Here is an 18,765-nt window from a genome sequence, read left to right on the forward strand (position 1 = left end):
CCGGGGGAGCTGAGGTAGCCATCCAACTCTTCCGTCGAGACTGTCCCGAGAGGTTGGAGTATAACGCCAACCTCCCTGGATCTAGACTGGATCGGGGCCGATGCCAGAGCTCGCCTAGATCTCCGAGTGGGAGATGTTTTGGCTGTGAAGACGGCGGCCAAGTCATCAGGAAGTTTTATCAAGATTGAGGGATAGGACCCGTCGTCTTGATCTGGTCACGGAAGTGTAGATTGGATCTCGTCCGAGTGGTTTGAAGCCGACTCAGAGGAGATGATCCTGGAGTAGGCCTCGGCCGAGTTCGGAATACCAAACGGCACGGGGACCTGGTTTCTCCCCGACTGGTTTGAATCCGAGTCAAGGAGAGAGATCTTGCCGAAGTCGTCGGTGATGAAGTCGAGGCTGCCAAATCGGAACACCTGCCCGGGAGGGAAGGCGAAGTCGTCGATGCCAGAAACGAGACCCATCGCACTTAGTCGGCGAGAACTTGACGCTGCCCCTACCAGGCGCGCCAACTGTCGAAACAAGATTTCGGCAATAATAAAAGGGGGTAGTTGTCAAGTTAGGAAAGTGGATGGGTTTGGAGACAAGGGATTTTATACAGGTTCAGGCCTTCTTATTAAAGAAGTAATACCCTACTCCTGTCCGGGGATGATTCCGCCGAGTGTGTTATTGATTGTATAATTGGGAGAAAAAAGAATCGTGCCCCAAGAGGCACACGGACCCTCCTTATATAGGGAAGGGATCCGTAATACAAGGTACAGTCCATATCCTAACGGAATATGGGATTACAGATAAAATACAATCGTAGCCGACTAGGATCCCGAGTATTTTCTTGACATACAAGTTTAGAACCTACCCCGAGTCCTCATAAAGATATTCTATCTATATTTGGTACCATATATCCGACTAAAGTATAACTGTCATGCAGATATGGGGTATCCATAATCTCCACAGATTAATTACTTGGCCTGGAGCCGAAGGTGTTGGAGCAGGTGCAGGAGCCCATACTAGTGCCGTCGGCTGAGCCGATGGTGCATTAAGAGGGATTGACTGGACAACTGGTTGATTATCAGTGATTAATGGCCAATAATTAGGGAATACTCCTCCTGGTAGGTAAACTGGTCCTGTAGCTTGGTACTCGGCCATCGAACCATCAACCATTGACTTCACCATGTTTGCCAAAGTATTGGTTAATATTCCAGATTGATTGATGAAAGCATGGTGTACAGCATAGTCAACCTGATCTTGAAAGTTGTTGAACTGCAACTGCGCTGCATTGCCGTCTTGATTAACACCTCCACCTTGAACTCCCTGAGCACCATCACCTTGATCACCGTGCACTCCTTGAGAGTTGTCACCTTGATTTGCTAAGGAGCCATCGGTAGCACCTTTGTCACTCGGTTGAGCCGAGCCACCTAGAGCTTGCTTCCCTTCTTCATCCTTAGAAGAAATGGTCCCAGGATCATCAGCAACTACCTTTATTTTGTACTTCTGAACAAGTGTTCCTTTGCGGGTCTGCATGAATGAGTTCAAGAACTGATCCCGTGCTTGCTTCATCATTGCTTCAAAATCCTTCTTTTGATCAGGAGTGAACTTTTCTGGATCGATGGTCACGATGTTCCCTTCATTAACGTCTGACAAACCTAACTTCTGGATCTTTTCTTTAACAGAACCTGGGCTAGCCGAGGACGGTGATGGCGGTGGTTTCTCGGCCATGAAAAAAACTGCTTGTCTGACTTCTAATCAGTCCCACTAGGCGTGCCAAAAGCGGGTTGACATAAAATACGAGGCTTGGGAGATCTGCTTAACTCCAGTGCAGGTCCAAAACTCGCCTTCAGGTATGCTAGCGTGCCAGTTGATTTGATCCTGCAATCAACAAGAAATAAAGACAAAGAAACCGCAGTTAAACCTATAAACGATAGCCAATCGGCTAAGTGCCGATGACATATCATTTATCTTTGAGCCGATGTCATATGTAAATCGATTGGTGGTTATAAATAGATAATAAAGAGCTAAATCTATTCGATCGGCTGAAGATATTAACAATATATAGTTCTTATGTCGATATATACTTAAATCAAGTGATTGGGATAGATTGGTCGCCATGCCGAGACAGTATAAATCACTTAGATCGAAATATATATTAATAACGGGACTATATATGTTTATAGCATAGCCGATCATATAGATCTAGCATGTATCGGCTAATACTCCGATACAACTCTATGTTAAGATGTTAAAAGAAGCATAATATACCAAACAGAACCTTAATATACTTATATGCAATAAAATCTTAACATGAAGGGCAGATTTAACGTGTCAATGAAGCATATAGAGCAAATATAGTTAAATCAGAAAAGATCGGCTGAAACTCCGATACTACCCTAATCGGCAACCAGAAGGCAGGCTAGAGATTGATGTTCTAAGCACGACTTGATAGATCAAACTCAACTGATGCAGCATTAAGTATGAAAAGAAGAACAATATCTAGACAATCAAGCCGCTGGAGGTTTCATAGAGTGGTAGATATCTTATATAATCTAAATCAACGTCGACATCTAACCTAATCGGCTGCCCTCTGCCAACAGATGTTAGCCGATTGTGGGTTAGATGGCGATATTGCCAGAGATTATGTAAGATAAATGATAACTCGACGAATTACGTAAACAAGATTGGAGTAACAAAAAGATAGATGCACTAATCCCGATAACGCAAGCCGTCATAACAAGTTTTACCTCTTGTTGAAGATCGAAACCGATGCAGCTCAACCCGAAAGCAAGAACTCGTCGAAATAAAACAAAAGCAAAAAGGTGGCGATGCGCCGAAATTGTATTGAACGTGTATGTTAATTGATTACATGGGGTTCGGGGTCTATTTATACCCAAAAATTACAAATTATGTCCATGTCGGACACGACTGTTATCTCTAACAAACTCTAAGATACCATAAGTCTTTACGGCAGACTTTTGCCCTAAATATATCTGTAAAGAAATTACATAAAACATCCTAATTAATAGATACAATTGCCTTCTCAGGACTCTATCCATGTGCGGCAATTATCTTGAAGCATATCAACTCAACCCGATGTTGTACACCAAGTCGTATTGTCGGAATCGGCTGCATCGGCTTACCTAGTCCGACTCGGACACAGCCGATCCTAATCGTAGCCGATCTGGACTCCAGCCGATTCTTGCTTTGTTCTCGAATCGATCTCTGCCTTCGACTCCGCTTCGATCTAATCTTCTTTTCCGATGCCGATATTACCAAATTTGGTCGTTAACAGCAGCAGGACACCGGCCCTGTGCCATGACATCTCGACTACCAGGCCGCAGCTCGTGTAGCCTTCATTTGCCCTAGAGATGTCCATTGGGCCCCGACTTCGTCCATCTCTATCCGTGTGCTTTCGCCCATGACCAGACTGAGCCACAAACTATGCCTTACCCACTAGACATGTGGAAGTACGGCAGTGCTTTACAACAGAGGCCCGACGACCAGTCCTTATGGTGGCCGAGGTGCTCTAACAAAACCATGCACCCCAACCCAGCCTAAAACCATTTTGGGGAGTTTTGTATAGAGGAGGAGGTGTGTGTGTTGAATTCCACAGAAGCCAACCATTCCATAATGTCCAAATGATATGAGAATTCCCAAAGTCTAAAGTTATAAAACCACCTAAAGTTTGTCTAATTTAAATAGCGAAGCATCTACCTAAAAATGGTACTAGTGAGACCATAGCACAGTAAACACTAGTGGGGTTTTGTTTACTCTAGGGTAAACAAGGTAATAATAACAATAACAATAATAATAAGGTCATAACAAACGTAAATAGGCATGGCTAAATAAAACAGTGATAACGCGCGAATTTAAATAAAGCGATATGCATTAATTTAAAACAAATAATTTTAAAGCATGGGACAACAATATGTTCAAAGGAGATGTGACTTGCCTTGCTCGCTTTCTCAAACGTCGGCTTCAACACCCACGTAGAGCGGATCTTCCGAAGCTGCAGCGTCTACACGACCAACGGATAAAGAAAAGGCTTTTACTCTAATAAACTCCATAAAACCAACAGAAATAAAGCATAAAAATGGGTTCTTGAATTCTTAAGGAAAAATTAGAGACTTGAACGGTCCAATTCCGAGTTCAAACGACCAAGATATGGCCATTTGAAGTTTATATGTTCTTAATCTGAATATTTGCGATTTTCTTCATTTATTTCTGAATTGAAAAACATTATTGCGTCAGCACCAAGGCGCGCGTGCGTGAGCCGGGTCCATGGGAGTGGGACCCATGCGGCAGCCACAAGGTCCATGGTGGACCGGGCGCACGGGTTCGCCATCCACCTGCGCCGTGGGCCCCACGCGTCAGCCGCACCCGAGGGCACAGGCGACTGGCAGGCGGGCCCCACACGGCAGCCACGCGGTGCGCCCGAAGGCGGCCACGTCAGCACGGCCGGCAGGAGGCGGCACTCGCACCCCGATGGTTGCCGGCGGCGACCATCGGCGCGGAGAGCGGCGGCCGACGGCTCACCCCGGGGTGTCGGCGGCAACGGAGGAGGTTGCCGGAGCGGAAGGAGGTGGCGGCGTGGCTCAGGTCGACGAGGGCGGCGGGGTTTCGGCGAGCGTCGACTGGGACGGAGGGGTGGACGAGGTCGGCGATGGTGCGGCAAAGCTGAGGAAGGCGACACCGAGACGAGAGACGGTCCTGGCGGGCGGCTAGGCCCAACTGGAGTTCGTCGGCGACGGTGGAGAGAGGAGACGACGGCGCGGGCTTGTTTCCGAGGAGGGAGAAGGGCGGCAAGTGGCAAAAACGGGGGTGGGGAGCTCGGGAAGGGTTTATATAGGGTTGGGGCGAGAGAAGGTGGCCGGAGCGGAAGGAAACCGGCGCGGCGTCCTCGGGCTCCATCAATGCCGCCGGCGAGATTTGCAGGGGCAAATCCGGCCGTTTGAACGAGGGAGAGAGAGGGGAAGATGTGGGGAAACGGAGAGGGAATCACGGGGAATATTTCCCCTCATTCAATTGCACGCGGGAACGGTCGGGGGCGGCGGTATTTGCGGCGGCGGCGACACTAGGCGCGGGGGTGAGCGGAGGGAGTGGCAGGAGGAGGGGGATGACGGGTGGGCCCTACCTGTCGGCGAGAGCGGACGGGCGGGCCCGCTTGTCGGCGGCTGCGCGCGAGGGGGAAGGGGGAGGCCGAGTGGTCCGCAGGGAGAGGAGAGAGAGGGGGAGGAAGTTGGGCCGAATTCGGCCCAGAAGGTGGAAGGGGGATTTTAGGGTTTTTCTTTTTATAAAAACTATTAAACTTTGTTTATTTCTTGATAATTATTATTTGTGCTCTGAAAATTCCACTAAAATTTGATTATACATTTTAGGCTTTGAGAAAATATACAAAAATTCTCCAAGCCTCATTTAGCTTTTAGGTTTGCACATTTTAATGTTGGAGGCTTTAACACGAGTTTTACTTATTCTAGGAATAATTTAAGGAATGCATTTTAGGGTCGTTTTGGGACGTGACAAAACCCCTAAGGCTGCTCAATGTATATCTCTTCCTCCAAATCACCATGAAGAAAGGCTATCTTCACATCCATTTGCTCAACCTCCAGATTGAGACTTGCTGCCAAGCCACCAAGGATCACTCTAATTGATGTCATCTTCACAACCGGTGAAAAGATCTTATCAAAATCAACATCTTTCTGTTGGTTGAATCCTTTCACTACCAATCTGGCCTTGTACCTTGGATGTGGTGTGTGCTCTTCATGCTTGATTCTGTAGACCCACTTGTTCTTCAAATATTTTTTTCCCTTTGGCAACTTCACCAACTCATATGTGCTATTCTTATGCAAGGAATCTATCTCCTCTTGCATAGCTTTCTTCCACTCCTTCTTATGCTCATCTTCTATTGCATCTGCAAAATACTCAGGTTATGAACCATTAGATAGTAACACCACATACTCATCTAAAGGATATCTAGTGGAAAGAACTCGATCTCTGCTGGATCTTCTGAGTGAAGCTGTTGGTGGAACTTCTAGTACTAGTGGCTGCTGATCCGGATCACTGTTTTCAGCATCAACATCTTGCTCTTGGGGAGTATTCACATCACCTGTACCATGCACATCACCATGTGCATCATCTACAACATCTTATTTGGCTTCTTGTGGAGCTGCAACTGTAGGAAGTGGATCTAAGTCAACTTGACACTGTTGTCGAGGTCTCTTCTTTGTCTTTACAATATCCTCAATTATTTGGTCTTCAACAAAGACAACATTTTTGCTTCTCAATACCTTCTTTGCTACTAGATCAAACAGCTTGTAGCCGAACTCATCCAAACCATAGCCAAGAAAGATACACTGTCTTGTCTTTGGATCAAGCTTAGACCTTTCATCTTGAGAGATATGAACAAAGGCTTTGCACCTAAACACCTTCAGGTGGTCATATGATATGTCTTGGTTGTACCATACCCTGTTAGGAACATCTCCCTGCAAAGGAACACTTAGTGAGAAATTAATAAGATAAACTGCAGTCATCAAAGCCTCACCCCAATAATACTTTAGCAACTTTGCATGTGACAGCAAGCATCTAACTCTCTCCTCAATTGTCCTGTTCATCCTCTCAGCAACTCCATTCAGCTATGGTGACTTAGGAGGGGTGAATTGATGCCTAATTCCTTGCTCCTTGCAATAAGCATCAAATGGCCCTATATACTCTCCTCCATTATCAGTGCGAAGGCACTTGATCTTTTCCGCAGTTTCTCTCTCAACTGAGGCTTGAAATTGCTTGAACACAGCTAGCACTTGATCTTTGGACTTCAAGACATAAGCCCAAACTTTTCTAGAGAAGTCATCAATGAATGTGAGAAAGTATTCAGCTCCACCAATTGACTTTGTTGTCATCTTGCACACATCAGAGTGAACCAAATCTAGCACCTCTGGCTTCTTGTGAGGAGGAAGACTCTTGAAAGCAACCATGTGCTGCTACCCTACTAGCCAATCTGAACACTTGTTCAAATGAACACTTTTCATCCCTTTCAGGAGATCTTTCTTCACTAGCTCAGTCATTCCCATCTCACTCATGTACCCAAGTCTCTTGTGCCATAGAACACAAGAGTCTTCTTTCTCTAGTGCATTCACACAAACACTAGAAAGCTTGGCCGAAACATGAAACAACAGTGAAACCATTTCACCTCTTGCAACTACCATGTTACCCTTGGTGAGCTTATGCTTCTCTTTGCAAAGCAAAGGAACTAAAATTATGTTGAGCCGAAGTGCTTCAACATGTCTCACTGACTTGAGCACAAGTCTAGTACCGTTTGCAGTCTCCAAATGCACATCTCCCTTTCTATCAATAGCTGCTTTGTTATTGTTGCCCATCTTCACAATACATAATCACCCGATGTGTAGTTTGTGGAGTACTCTCTATGGGATGTGGCATGAATGGTAGCACCGCTGTCCGGTATCCAAATCATCTCATCATCACCAACATGATTGATGGCTTCCTCTTCAGAAATGACTCTGACTCTCTCCTCAACAGTGGAACTTGTGCAATGTTCTGTCAAGACAAGCATGTCCTCAACTGCAGAAGTAATGCAATCAACATCACTGTCACTATCAACGTCTTGATTCTGAGCTTGCTTCTTTTTTTTTTTGTTATCTCGCTTCAACTTACACACAATATGTGCAATTGATCTTTTTTTCGTCTACATTTAATACTCCATGCATGTGTCCAAATATTCGATATGATGGGTGAAAAGTTTTTATTTTGGGAACTAAAGAGGGCCTCAAGCTCAAGCTCTATGTCGTCGCCATGCAGCTACGATCTAAACTACAAGTTCATCGAGACGTCATTGCCTCTAACAAACGTGCCGTCACGTCGCTTGCCACCGGTAGTCTGTTGGTATTTCTTAACGACATTACTATAAATATAATTCCCAGCAATGGTGCAGAAATACTCCTGGTATATTATGGTTATAGAGTTCATCCGCAAGCGCACGGATATACCATTATAGCATTTTACCCGAGAGTATTCCAAGGGTATCATATTTATTTAATCCCGTGAGAAGATCATAGTAGAGAGAACCGGACTAATAATTTATATGTTACTTGTAATAATCATAGTCTAAGTAGGGGTTAAGATAAATCAAGGGTAGAGTGACACACAAGCAGGGAGCTACTCATTCTCAACTAAAATATCTAATCTAAGTGGAAAGAAAATAGAAAGAGAATCTATTCCTATACTTCTAGTATACATAATATACATATATTCTAGTTAACTAATACCCTCTATCTGATGCCCTCCTGGTACTTCGAGAAGCCACCTCTGACTGCCGAGTTCTTTACGACAGCCAGTCATGACCATATAACCGGGGCTAAATATGGAGGAGTACCCTCCCCAGGAAATTAACTTAGGACTATATACACGCGCGGAGGAATACCCGTACTGAGCTGTCACCATCAGCGGCCCACCACTCATCCGCAGCATATAACCCCAAATAATGATATCCCGTAGTTTAGACACCACGCCTAAACTACCAGATACTACTCTAATATCATCGTCATGACATAGAGTAATTGCATAAGCAAACATTATACCCGTACTGATGCATCTCCTAGATAAGCTAGCAGTATAATCAGTATAACATGAACATAATGTAAAGTTGGCATTCATATACTCAGAAAGTATTCCAATACCATAAATGTATAAAGAAGTGTATTCTAATAAAAGTACAAAGCTTACAAAAGAGAAAAGGAGAGCAATTAGAGCCATACCCGAATTCTTCCGAAGGCTTCCGGACTCCGAATTCTACTCTATTCCTACTCCACTAGCTTAAGAACACTAAACTAAACTTGAGAGAATATGAGAGAGCTTTGCTTGAGGTGTGTGAAGAGAGTGAGCACATGAGAGCTCCTTTTATAGCGTCCCAATGATGGTTATGGTAGTTCGAATGGTCGGAAATGCCCTCTAACCATCATTGGGGAACAATCCTGGACGTCCACGCCATACCCTGCATCCAACGGAGTAGATGGGGGTTCGGCCAAACCAGCTGGTCCAATCCAGCCCATTTTCGGCTGGCGGCCTCCTGGACTTCTCCTCTTTGCAGACTTGTGAATTTTGACCCAATTGGTCGTGTTATTTCTGAGTTCTTGGCTTATTCATACATAAGTCTGATTCTCGACATCGTCCGATTGATTTATCGTCTGAGTTTATGTCGATTCTCCTCCACTTTATGGTTATTCTCTGCAAAAGGTTAGTAGACCTAATACTAGTGGAATATTATTATTCTAACATGAATATGCATTGCAAGCATAACTAGTTCTCCTCTATTTTGGTAATATTGACGGTCGAAACTGATCGCTAACGACCGTCAACACAGTCGTGCCTACCCTATGCGCCCTTCACTGAACCACGGGCCCCACAAACTGGATGCACACGAGGAAGATGAGGACTCAGGGGCACTTTGGTCATTTTGAAACATTATATCTCTTTCTTAATTCAAAAATAATAATATAATAGATGTTGTATTCAGTAGTAAATAACCACGTTTTGGTAGTGTCTTTTCCAAAAAATCAACTTCTACGGTGTCTACTAGTTAAAATCGCGAAGTCGAAGTGTCCAGTTACAAAAATTTAGCAGAAAAGAGAATTAACGTACCGAATTTTCTGCACACCTTCCTGAACAATTGTTCAAGCCTAGAGGATTTGAATAGGCGATGGAAAACGTTATAGAAAAAGTAAAGCGGAAGCGGGATCAGATATTCCAATCTAGTGTAAAACAAGCAAGCGAGCCACCACTATTTAGTTGTATCATAATATCAAATCAACCAATACATACAACTAGTTACTTGCGGCAACACAAAACAAAGCTACTCACTCCGTCCCATAAAAAATGAATCTAGTACTGGATGTGACATATCCTAATACTACGAATTTAGACATAGGCTGTGTTTAGTTCGTGTGCCAAAATTTTTTGAAGTATACGAACACACATTTGAAGTATTAAACGTAGACTAATAACAAAACAAATTACAGATTCCGCTTGTAAACTGCGAGACAAATTTATTAAGCCTACTTGATCCGTCATTACCAAATGTTTACTGTAGCATCACATTGTCAAATCATCGCGTAATTAGGCTCAAAAGATTCATCTCGCAATTTACATACAAACTGTGCAATTGGGTTTTTTCGTCCAGATTTAATGCTCATGTGTCCAAACATTTGATGAGACGGAATTTTTAGAAGTTTGAAGGGAACTAAACACCGCCATAGGTATGTCCAGATTTGTTGTACTAGGATGTGTCACATCTAGTACTAGGTTGGTTTTTTATGGGACGGAGGGAGTAATTTGCAAGGAGTATAGTAATTTTACCGAGAGTTGAACCGACGATGTATTTCATATAGTTTAAATCCTTGATGATGAGACTCTACGTATCACACTGGTGGAGAAACCATCTTTACTCCCGGTTTATAACCCCCTGTAGAACCGGGACTACGAATCCAGGACTAAAGATAGCTATCTTTAGTCCCGGGTGAAATAACCAGGAGTAAAGATCGATCTTTAGTCCCGGTTAGTAACAAGGATCTTTAGTCCCGGTTAATGCTACCAACCGGGACAAAAGAGAGGATAGGGGCAGTCCCGGTTGGTCCATTTTCTTTTTATTTTCTCCCAAATCAAGTGGGATGTATATACCCAGATCAAACAACAAATCCCCAAATCGAGTGTCATGCATATACCTAAATCAAACCCCAAACCCCAAATTCAAAGTAACATCACAAATCATTCACATCACAAATACAAATCCTAAGTTACTTACACACAAATCAAATACATCACAAATCTTAAAAAAATTACACACAAATCAAATGCATCACAGATCGATTATACATCTCAGATCCATGCAATGAATCACAAATTCTAAAAAAGAAATCATGCATTTCTCAATCACAAATTATAAAAAAAAAAGAAAGAAGAGCCGGCGCGCTGCCGCTCCGTGCGCGGCCCCGCCGCCCGCACCACGCGCTGCCCCACTGCCCGCCACGCGCTGTGCCTCACCGACCGGCCACCGCGTGAGGGCGTGCGAGGCCACCTCCGTCGCCGCCCGGCTGCCGCATGAGGGCGCCTCCGCGCTTCCCGGCCACGCGAGGCCGCCTCCACGGCCGCCCGGCCGCCGCCGTCTAAGAAGTGGGGAGGAGACGGGAGGGGGCGGATCCAGAGGAGTTGAGAAGTGGGGAGGAGAGGGGAGGAGGCGGATCGAGAGGAGGAAGAGGAAGAGATGGGAGGAGGAAGAGGAGGAGATGGGGTGAGTGAGGAGAGGAGGAGATAAAAGGTCAGAACTTATTAACTGATCCTCCCGTGCACCTCGGTCCTGCACCTCGGTCCTCTCGATCTCGCACCGTGCATGTCGATCTAAATAGATCTTTAGTCCCGGTTGGTGTCACCAACCGTGACTAAAGATAAAGGAGGGGTCTGACACCACCTGCCGTCTTTTAAACCGGGACTAAAAATGATCTTTAGTCCTGGTTGATGTTACCAACCAGGACTAAAGATCAAAAAGTAGCTCTAACCTTTTGAACCGGGACTAAAGATCATCTTTAGTCCCGGTTTTTAGTGGAACCGGGACTATTGTGGATTTCGGCCGACCGACCAAAGATGGTTTCTCCACCAGTGTCAGTTGAGAACCTCGAGACCCCTTTTTTCTAACCTTATCCTCTATTAATGCACTCCTCTTTCACTAAGGTATCTCTTTTCCTTACCGGGGGAGGGGGGCGGGATTCGGCATTTACAAACTTCATCAGCACATCACACACATTAATCAGTGGCTAAAAGATGACTATCCTATACATTCTGATTGTAAATCTAAACTGAGAAGTCTCTTGGTTTAGGTTTAACCAGCGACGGAAGTACTACTACACACGCATGTTTCTTTTCTATTAGACATGCATGTCTTTTTCCCCTTCTAATAAAATTTTCTCTTAAATTACTTATCCGATCTATAATTCGATCACACTATTATGTTCGTTGCAATTAAATGATCTTACATGATTATGTTTTGATGAAAAAATATTTATATTTGTAAATTACTTTTATTGTATACGTAAGTTACTTTTATCATATATATATATATATATATATATATATATATATATATATATATATATATTACTTTTAGATTTGACTCAATTACTTCTTATACATTCATAATGCTCTAAGTTGATTATTTTCGTTATTATTTTTAGTCAATTCTATAATTTATGAACTTTAAATTTAATTTTTAGATAGTCCATATTTTTTTCTCCCTACAACGAATTTACATCTAATGTTGTAATAACTTACTTCAATTTTGTGCTAAGTTACTGTTATGATTGATGTAATTTACTTTTAGACTTTATTATGCTAAGTTACTAATGACTTTATTAAATTATAGATCGGATAAGTAATTTAAGAGAAAATTCTATAAGAAAAAAAAGACATACACTATTAAGTAAGTATCAATCAAAGTGAGGTCAACTAGGTATATGCATGTTGTGTGTAGGACCCAATGCTTTTTTTTTTTTGAAAACCACGTGCAAAAATAAGGTGTGATTTCATCTTTAGTAACACGGTGGTGGTCACGGATTAAGACTAAAACACACTACTAGCGATGTGTAGTCACGTCCCATAAAAAACATAAACTGTACCGTGACAATCCTATTGCTAATTCTGGTATTTCTGTTAAGTTAAGCTTCCCATCGTTCAACAATCTTCACTTCAGCTCCCTCTAATTTCTTCCCTTTTTTCTGTAATTATTATTATATTTTTATTACTACTATATTATTATTAATATTAATATTATTTTATTACTTGCTCATGCCGGGCTCACCCCAGAAGCAACCAGCCAAGACGAATTCCTCGCCGAGGGTCGGGACCCAACATCGGCTGTGGAATCCGAGCTCGATCCCGGCGGCCATGATCGGCGGGCAGCCGGCGACGGCGTCCTCCTCATCGCCGTCGACCTCGTCGGGGCGGCGCGGATGGCAGCAGCCCGACATGCTCCGGGTAGGTAACGCTGCTGTTAACCTCGGTGGATTAGAGCACCCCACTTCCCTCTTGGGTTAATTCAATTTCCACTTTGCTCCTCCGCCGCTGGGTCAATTAGGGTTCGATCCGTCCGGCCGCGTCTCGGTCCTTACTCCTGTCATAAGGCTGTATTTTTAGTCTGCCGCTAATCTGAGGAAAAGGAATTTCTGTAGCCAACTATCTCTGACGACCATATGCTCCAAGACAAAGCAGAAGGCCCGGTTTGTTTTTGGATTTTATCCTCCATGAAAATAACTAAAGTGTGCTGCATTCAGCCTCGATTTTTTTTTAAACCTAAGGCGGAACTTTGTTCCATTTTTATATTTAGAAGAAGAGAATTGACCCAGTTAATATAAGGAAAACCGAACCCGAAAACTATACAACTGCACGGTTAATTACGGAACCGGCTAAAACCCACCACATAGAAGAAAGCAAGGGACCTAGCTACACAACTAGCAACGATGGCGGAGCCCAAATATAGGATATCATTGCCAAGCTAAAACACAAAAGCGGCCCAAACAGCTCCAACATCACAGAAGAGGTGTTATCGTTGCCGAGCTAGCCGCCCAAGCGACCCAGCAGCGCCAACTTCACAACCGCAACGACAATGAAGCCGCGAAAGTCGCCAGAGCGAAAGCAGCTCCGATATCCAATAATGGACATCAGCCAAGCCACCAAAGAGCCACTTCCTTCATACGGCCAGCACTAACTCCTTGGAAGAGACTGCAACTTATCATCGTTGCCAAGCATCGCCGCACCCCATCGGTGAGCAGCTCCGACTTCATCAGCAGAAGCAACCAAAGAGCGTATCGCCTACCACAAGAACGAAGCGGACCCAAGGAAGCGAAGGCCTCGCCAAACGCCAAGGTATGAAAGCTTTAGAACCGAAAAAGACCATCCACGGTCGTCGATGCATAGGAACTTCTCCGAAGTGACGCCCCCAAGGAGGACACGACGCGTAACGTCGTCGCCGCTCGTCCGAAATTGGAAAAGGTTTTCACTTGGAGATTTGTGGGGAATATGAAAGAACACCATGACGACGTCTCCAAGAAGGTTAACGGCGCCCATGGGCGGCGACGTCATCGAACTGGCCAAAGGCATGGCAAGGCTTTCGCCAGCGTCTTCACATCACACACACAAGCACCCCACATCGACGACCACAGAATAGTCCATGACGTCTCACAAGCAGTCATACCTCGATGTAACCAAACATGCCAGCGCATCCACATCCACACATCGCGAGCAGGAGGCTCGCCGCTAGCGAGCAACCCTGCCGGAGCCCGCCTCGACTCCGCGCAGCCGCCGAGCTCGCCGGAGCCCTCCCAAGCCGTGCAACGCGGCCACACACAACCGCCGCCCACGCCACGCCCGCTCCCGATCTCCTCCTTCCCCGCCGCCCAACTCCTTCCCCACTTTCATATGCTGCCGCTGACGTCGACGCGCCGTCAGCCTCGATTTTCAGTTCAAGACTTCTGCGGGGCTCTTGACCTTACTACTGGATTGCAAAAAATGTTAAATTACTCAATTGAAATATTCACTGTCCCCCCTCATATTTAAGTAGACACATTATGAAATATAAGTATAACTTCCATCCTTTTCGTTTGTCCTTTTTCCATTACTTTTTGTTACATTATATAACTGAAATTTATAAGTAATACTACTAGATAAGTATTTTAATGATAGCTCTACGGATGCGATTTCTATGTCCCAACTTTTATAATTTTACCTCATGGAGTCACACATCCTTCTATTGTTGATTTTGTTTTGCGATAGTTTGGTTAACTTAGCCTTGTCAAAAACGATACTATTCACGGGCTTCCTTGTTCCATCTGCATATAAGTAAAGAGTGCAGTGTGTCTCGATTCATCATCTTCTGATATTGGAAGGGGACGGAGTAAGTTGTCAACCAACAAGGTAACGCATGGATTTCATCTACTGGAGGGAAGATCTGGCCATGACATGGAAGACTACCATGTGGCAGAGTATAAGTATGCAAATAATCATGAATTTGGTCTGTTTGCTATTTATGATGGCCATTTGGGAGATAAAGTGCCCAGCTATTTGAAAGCCAACCTTTTTAACAACATACTGAAAGAGGTATCTCTGTAAAACGTGAGATATTGAGAAGCATCTTATCTTTATTCCATTATTTGTTTTTTTGGGGTATTTATTTTGTAATATTTTTGTTCTGTTTGCAGCCTCTCTTCTGGACGAACCCTCAAGAAGCAATTAAAAATGCATACAGCTCTACAAATAAGTATATTCTGGAAAATTGTAAACAACTAGGACCGGGTGGTTCAACTGCAGTTACAGCTATTGTAGTTGAACCGAAAAAGACCATCGACAGTCGTCGATGCATTGGAACTTCTCCGAAGCGACGCCCCCAAGGAGGACACGACGTGTAATGCCGCCACCGCTCGTCCGAAAGTCGGAACAAGGCTTTCACCTGGAGATTTGTAGGGGATATGAAAGAACGCCATGACAATGCCTCCAAGAAGGGAAACGGCGCCCACGGGCGCCGTCGTCGTCGAACCGGCCCAAGGCACGGAAAGGCTTTCACCAGCATCTTCACATCACCCACACAAGCACCCCCACATCAATGACCACATAATAGTCCATGACATCCCACAAGCAGTCATACCTTGACCGTAACCAACGGCAAAGACGGGCCCTTGGCCACCCTCGAAACGCCATCAATCCGCCACAAACTTCTACAGCAAGCCGGAGCCTCCGCCCTCCCCTACTGTTCCCCACGACCAGGATAGGGTCCGGCCAAAGAAGGGGGGGAAACCGAAAGGAGGGAGAAACACTCGGCCGACAACGAGGAAGTCACCACCGCGGACGTCAAGCCCCATTCCTGCTTCGCGCCAGCACAAGCCATCGTCCCGCCAACTCCACATACGCACGTCACCGCCTCACGCAGCCGCCCCGCTGACCGGCTGCCCTGGCTATCCGGCGTAGAGGCGACGGATCCGACCACGGACTAGCCAGCCAGGGCGGTGCAAGCCGGCGACCAGCCAGGCGGCGACCACAAGCCAGGGCGGCGCAAGCCAGCGGTCCACGCCACCGCAGCCACCCATCGTCGCCGCTACCACCGCGCCACCACGACGGATGCTAACGCCGACACCGCGAAGTGCGAGCGAGCCGCCGTTGCCCGCCAAACCGCGACGTTGCCCCTCCGGCGGCATCCGCACCGCCGCAGCATCTGCCGTCGGCCCGACACGCTGCCGTGGACGGACGCCGACGCCGACGCCGCAACCACGGCGCGAGCAAGCCGCCGCTGCCGTTGCCCACCCACCACGATGCCGTCCCTGCCTGCCGCCGGTCTCCGCGCCGTCCAGCACCGGCGCCGACCTCTCCCCCGCCACCAGCCGCCACCTCCGGGCGCCCCGCCAGATCCGGCCGGAGCCGGCCCGGATCTGGACGGGGAAGCTGCCGCCGCCGCCTCCTCTGGAGGTTCCCCCGGCCTGCGAGAAGCCCCACCGCCGCCGTCCTTGCGGCCGCGCGGCTTTGCCGGCGGCCGCTCGGGCGGCTGCGAGGCAGAGGAGGAGGTGAGGGAGGGCTGGTCGCCGCCGCGTTCGTCACCCCAGAGCTGCCCTGGGTGGGCGACGCGAGGGTCACGGGCCGAGTCTCAGTATGCGACAGGACGTTCGGCGAGGCCTTCGCCTTCTTGGGTCCACTTCCTTCTTGTGGTGGGCGACGCGCTCTTCGGTTGTTTCTGCTAATGAAGTCGAAGCTGCTCGCTGATGGGGTGCTGCGACGCTCGGCAACTATGACATGTTGCAGTCTCTTCCAAGGAGTTTCTGGTGCTGGCCGTGTGAAGGAAGTTGCTCCTCGGTGGTTTGGCTGATGTCCATTGTTGGATGTCGAAGCTGCTTTTCGCTTTGGCGACTTCGTGGCTTTAGTGTCGCTGCGGTTGTGGAGTCGGCGCTGCTAGGTCGCTTGGGCGGCTAGCTCGGCAACGATAACACCTCTTCTGCGATGTGGGAGCTGTCGTGTAGCTTTTGTGTTTAGTTTGGCGGCGACGTCCTACGTTTGGGCTCCGACGTCGTTGTTAGTTGTGTAGCGGTGGGTTTTAGCCGGTTTTCCTATAATTAACCGTGCAGCTGTATGGTTTTCGGGCCCGGTTTTCCTTATAAACTGGGTCAATTCTCTTCTTCTAAATATAACAGTGGAACAAAGTTCCGCCTTAGGTTTCAAAAAAAAAAAGCTATTGTAGTTGATGGTACGGATATGTGGATAGCAAATATAGGTGATTCAAGGGCTGTTGTGTGTGAAAGAGGAGCCGCTAACCAACTTACTGTTGATCATGAACCCCACACGACAAATGAACGGAAGAGGATTGAAAAGCAGGGTGGTTTTGTTTCTACTTTCCCTGGTAAATGTTTTGTTCTATCATCGTTGTTTCTGACCACGACATAAAATTTCATTGATTCATTTACCATTTACTCATAGGTGATGTTCCTCGAGTAAATGGCCAACTTGCGGTTGCCAGAGCATTTGGTGATCAGAGCCTCAAGGCACACTTGAGCTCAGAACCAGATGTTAAACATGTACCTATAAACTCGAGTGTAGAATTTGTCATACTTGCTAGTGATGGATTATGGAAGGTATGTATTTCCCTTGCCAAGTTGCTGCTTCACTTAAGCTTTTATAGATTATAATGCAAAATTATTGTATTACCTTGTATTGGAAACTGGATTTCCAATCGAATTCCATTCCCTCATGTTCTTTCTTTTGGCCAAGTTTATATTTACCATTTTTTTGTGGAAGATAAGAAAAATCAGGATACCTTCCTAGGACTGATGTTACTTACTCCGCCACTTAGCTTGATCAATGTGTCTTTTCTATAACTTGTTGAGCTGTTCCTGTAGTCCTTTTTTTGTTGCCTGGCCCTATTCATGTAGTTTAGTTCTTGACCTCACATGGTAAACGGTTATGAAATGACTAAAGTCTCGTATAGTCACTTATGACGTGTTCTTCAAGAAGTTATATCACCATTGCCTACAATTGCATATAATTTATTTATTTAAGTAGCCTCACATTTTTCTGTTTGTCTTTATAATAAAAATCCATATATTCATGCACAAGAAAACCAATATGTGAGCCATATTTGGTCTCTGACATTTTAGTTGTAAAAATCAGTTCGTCATTATCTCTTTGCTGGCTTGAGTGAAGGTAATCAAGAACCAGGAAGCTGTCGATCTGGTGAACTCTATCAAGGACCCACAGGCCACAGCAAAGCGACTAACATCAGAGGCTCTTGCGAAGAGATGAGTAAGGATGACATTTCATGCATCGTCATCCGTTTCCAATGCTGAATTTCGTGCCATCCAGCCAGTGAGTCAGCAGCATTCTTGCCGTGAATCTTCCTGTGCCCAGAAGTGGTTATTACCCAGGTATGGTATTGGTTATTTCGTTTTGTGGCTCCGTGTGCCAGATCTCTGTACATTGCGTGGCTTGTGGCATCTGGACTTCTAGTAAAAGACAGGTTTTCAGCCAAGCAAGGACAAAGTAAAATAAAGTTTAGGTTTGGGTGTTCATCCTTCTGTAAATAAATAGTATATATATATAGACACACACACACGTTAGAGTTGTAGCCTTCCTCTGATGAAAATAAATAAAATTCAGTAATGGACAGCCGTAGACGTTGCAGATTGTTGTAAACTTGTAAATTGAGTGAGTTGAACTCTTCCTGCCAATATTGTACTGTACTTTTGT

General features: G+C 45.6%; 1 protein-coding gene across 1 annotated transcript; it reads left to right on the forward strand.

Annotated features, from left to right (window-relative positions):
• The first annotated feature begins 15,003 nt into the window (after positions 1-15,003).
• Positions 15,004-18,321, forward strand: LOC127782921 (probable protein phosphatase 2C 44). The gene is made up of 5 exons (XM_052310202.1): positions 15,004-15,141; positions 15,243-15,390; positions 17,288-17,422; positions 17,500-17,654; positions 18,223-18,321. Exons 1-5 carry the CDS (start codon positions 15,004-15,006, stop codon positions 18,319-18,321), a joined length of 675 nt encoding a protein of 224 aa, XP_052166162.1.
• Positions 18,322-18,765: the final 444 nt, after the last annotated feature.

This window comes from Oryza glaberrima, chromosome 8 (genome assembly GCF_000147395.1).
Source record: "Oryza glaberrima chromosome 8, OglaRS2, whole genome shotgun sequence".
Lineage (NCBI taxonomy): Eukaryota > Viridiplantae > Streptophyta > Magnoliopsida > Poales > Poaceae > Oryza > Oryza glaberrima.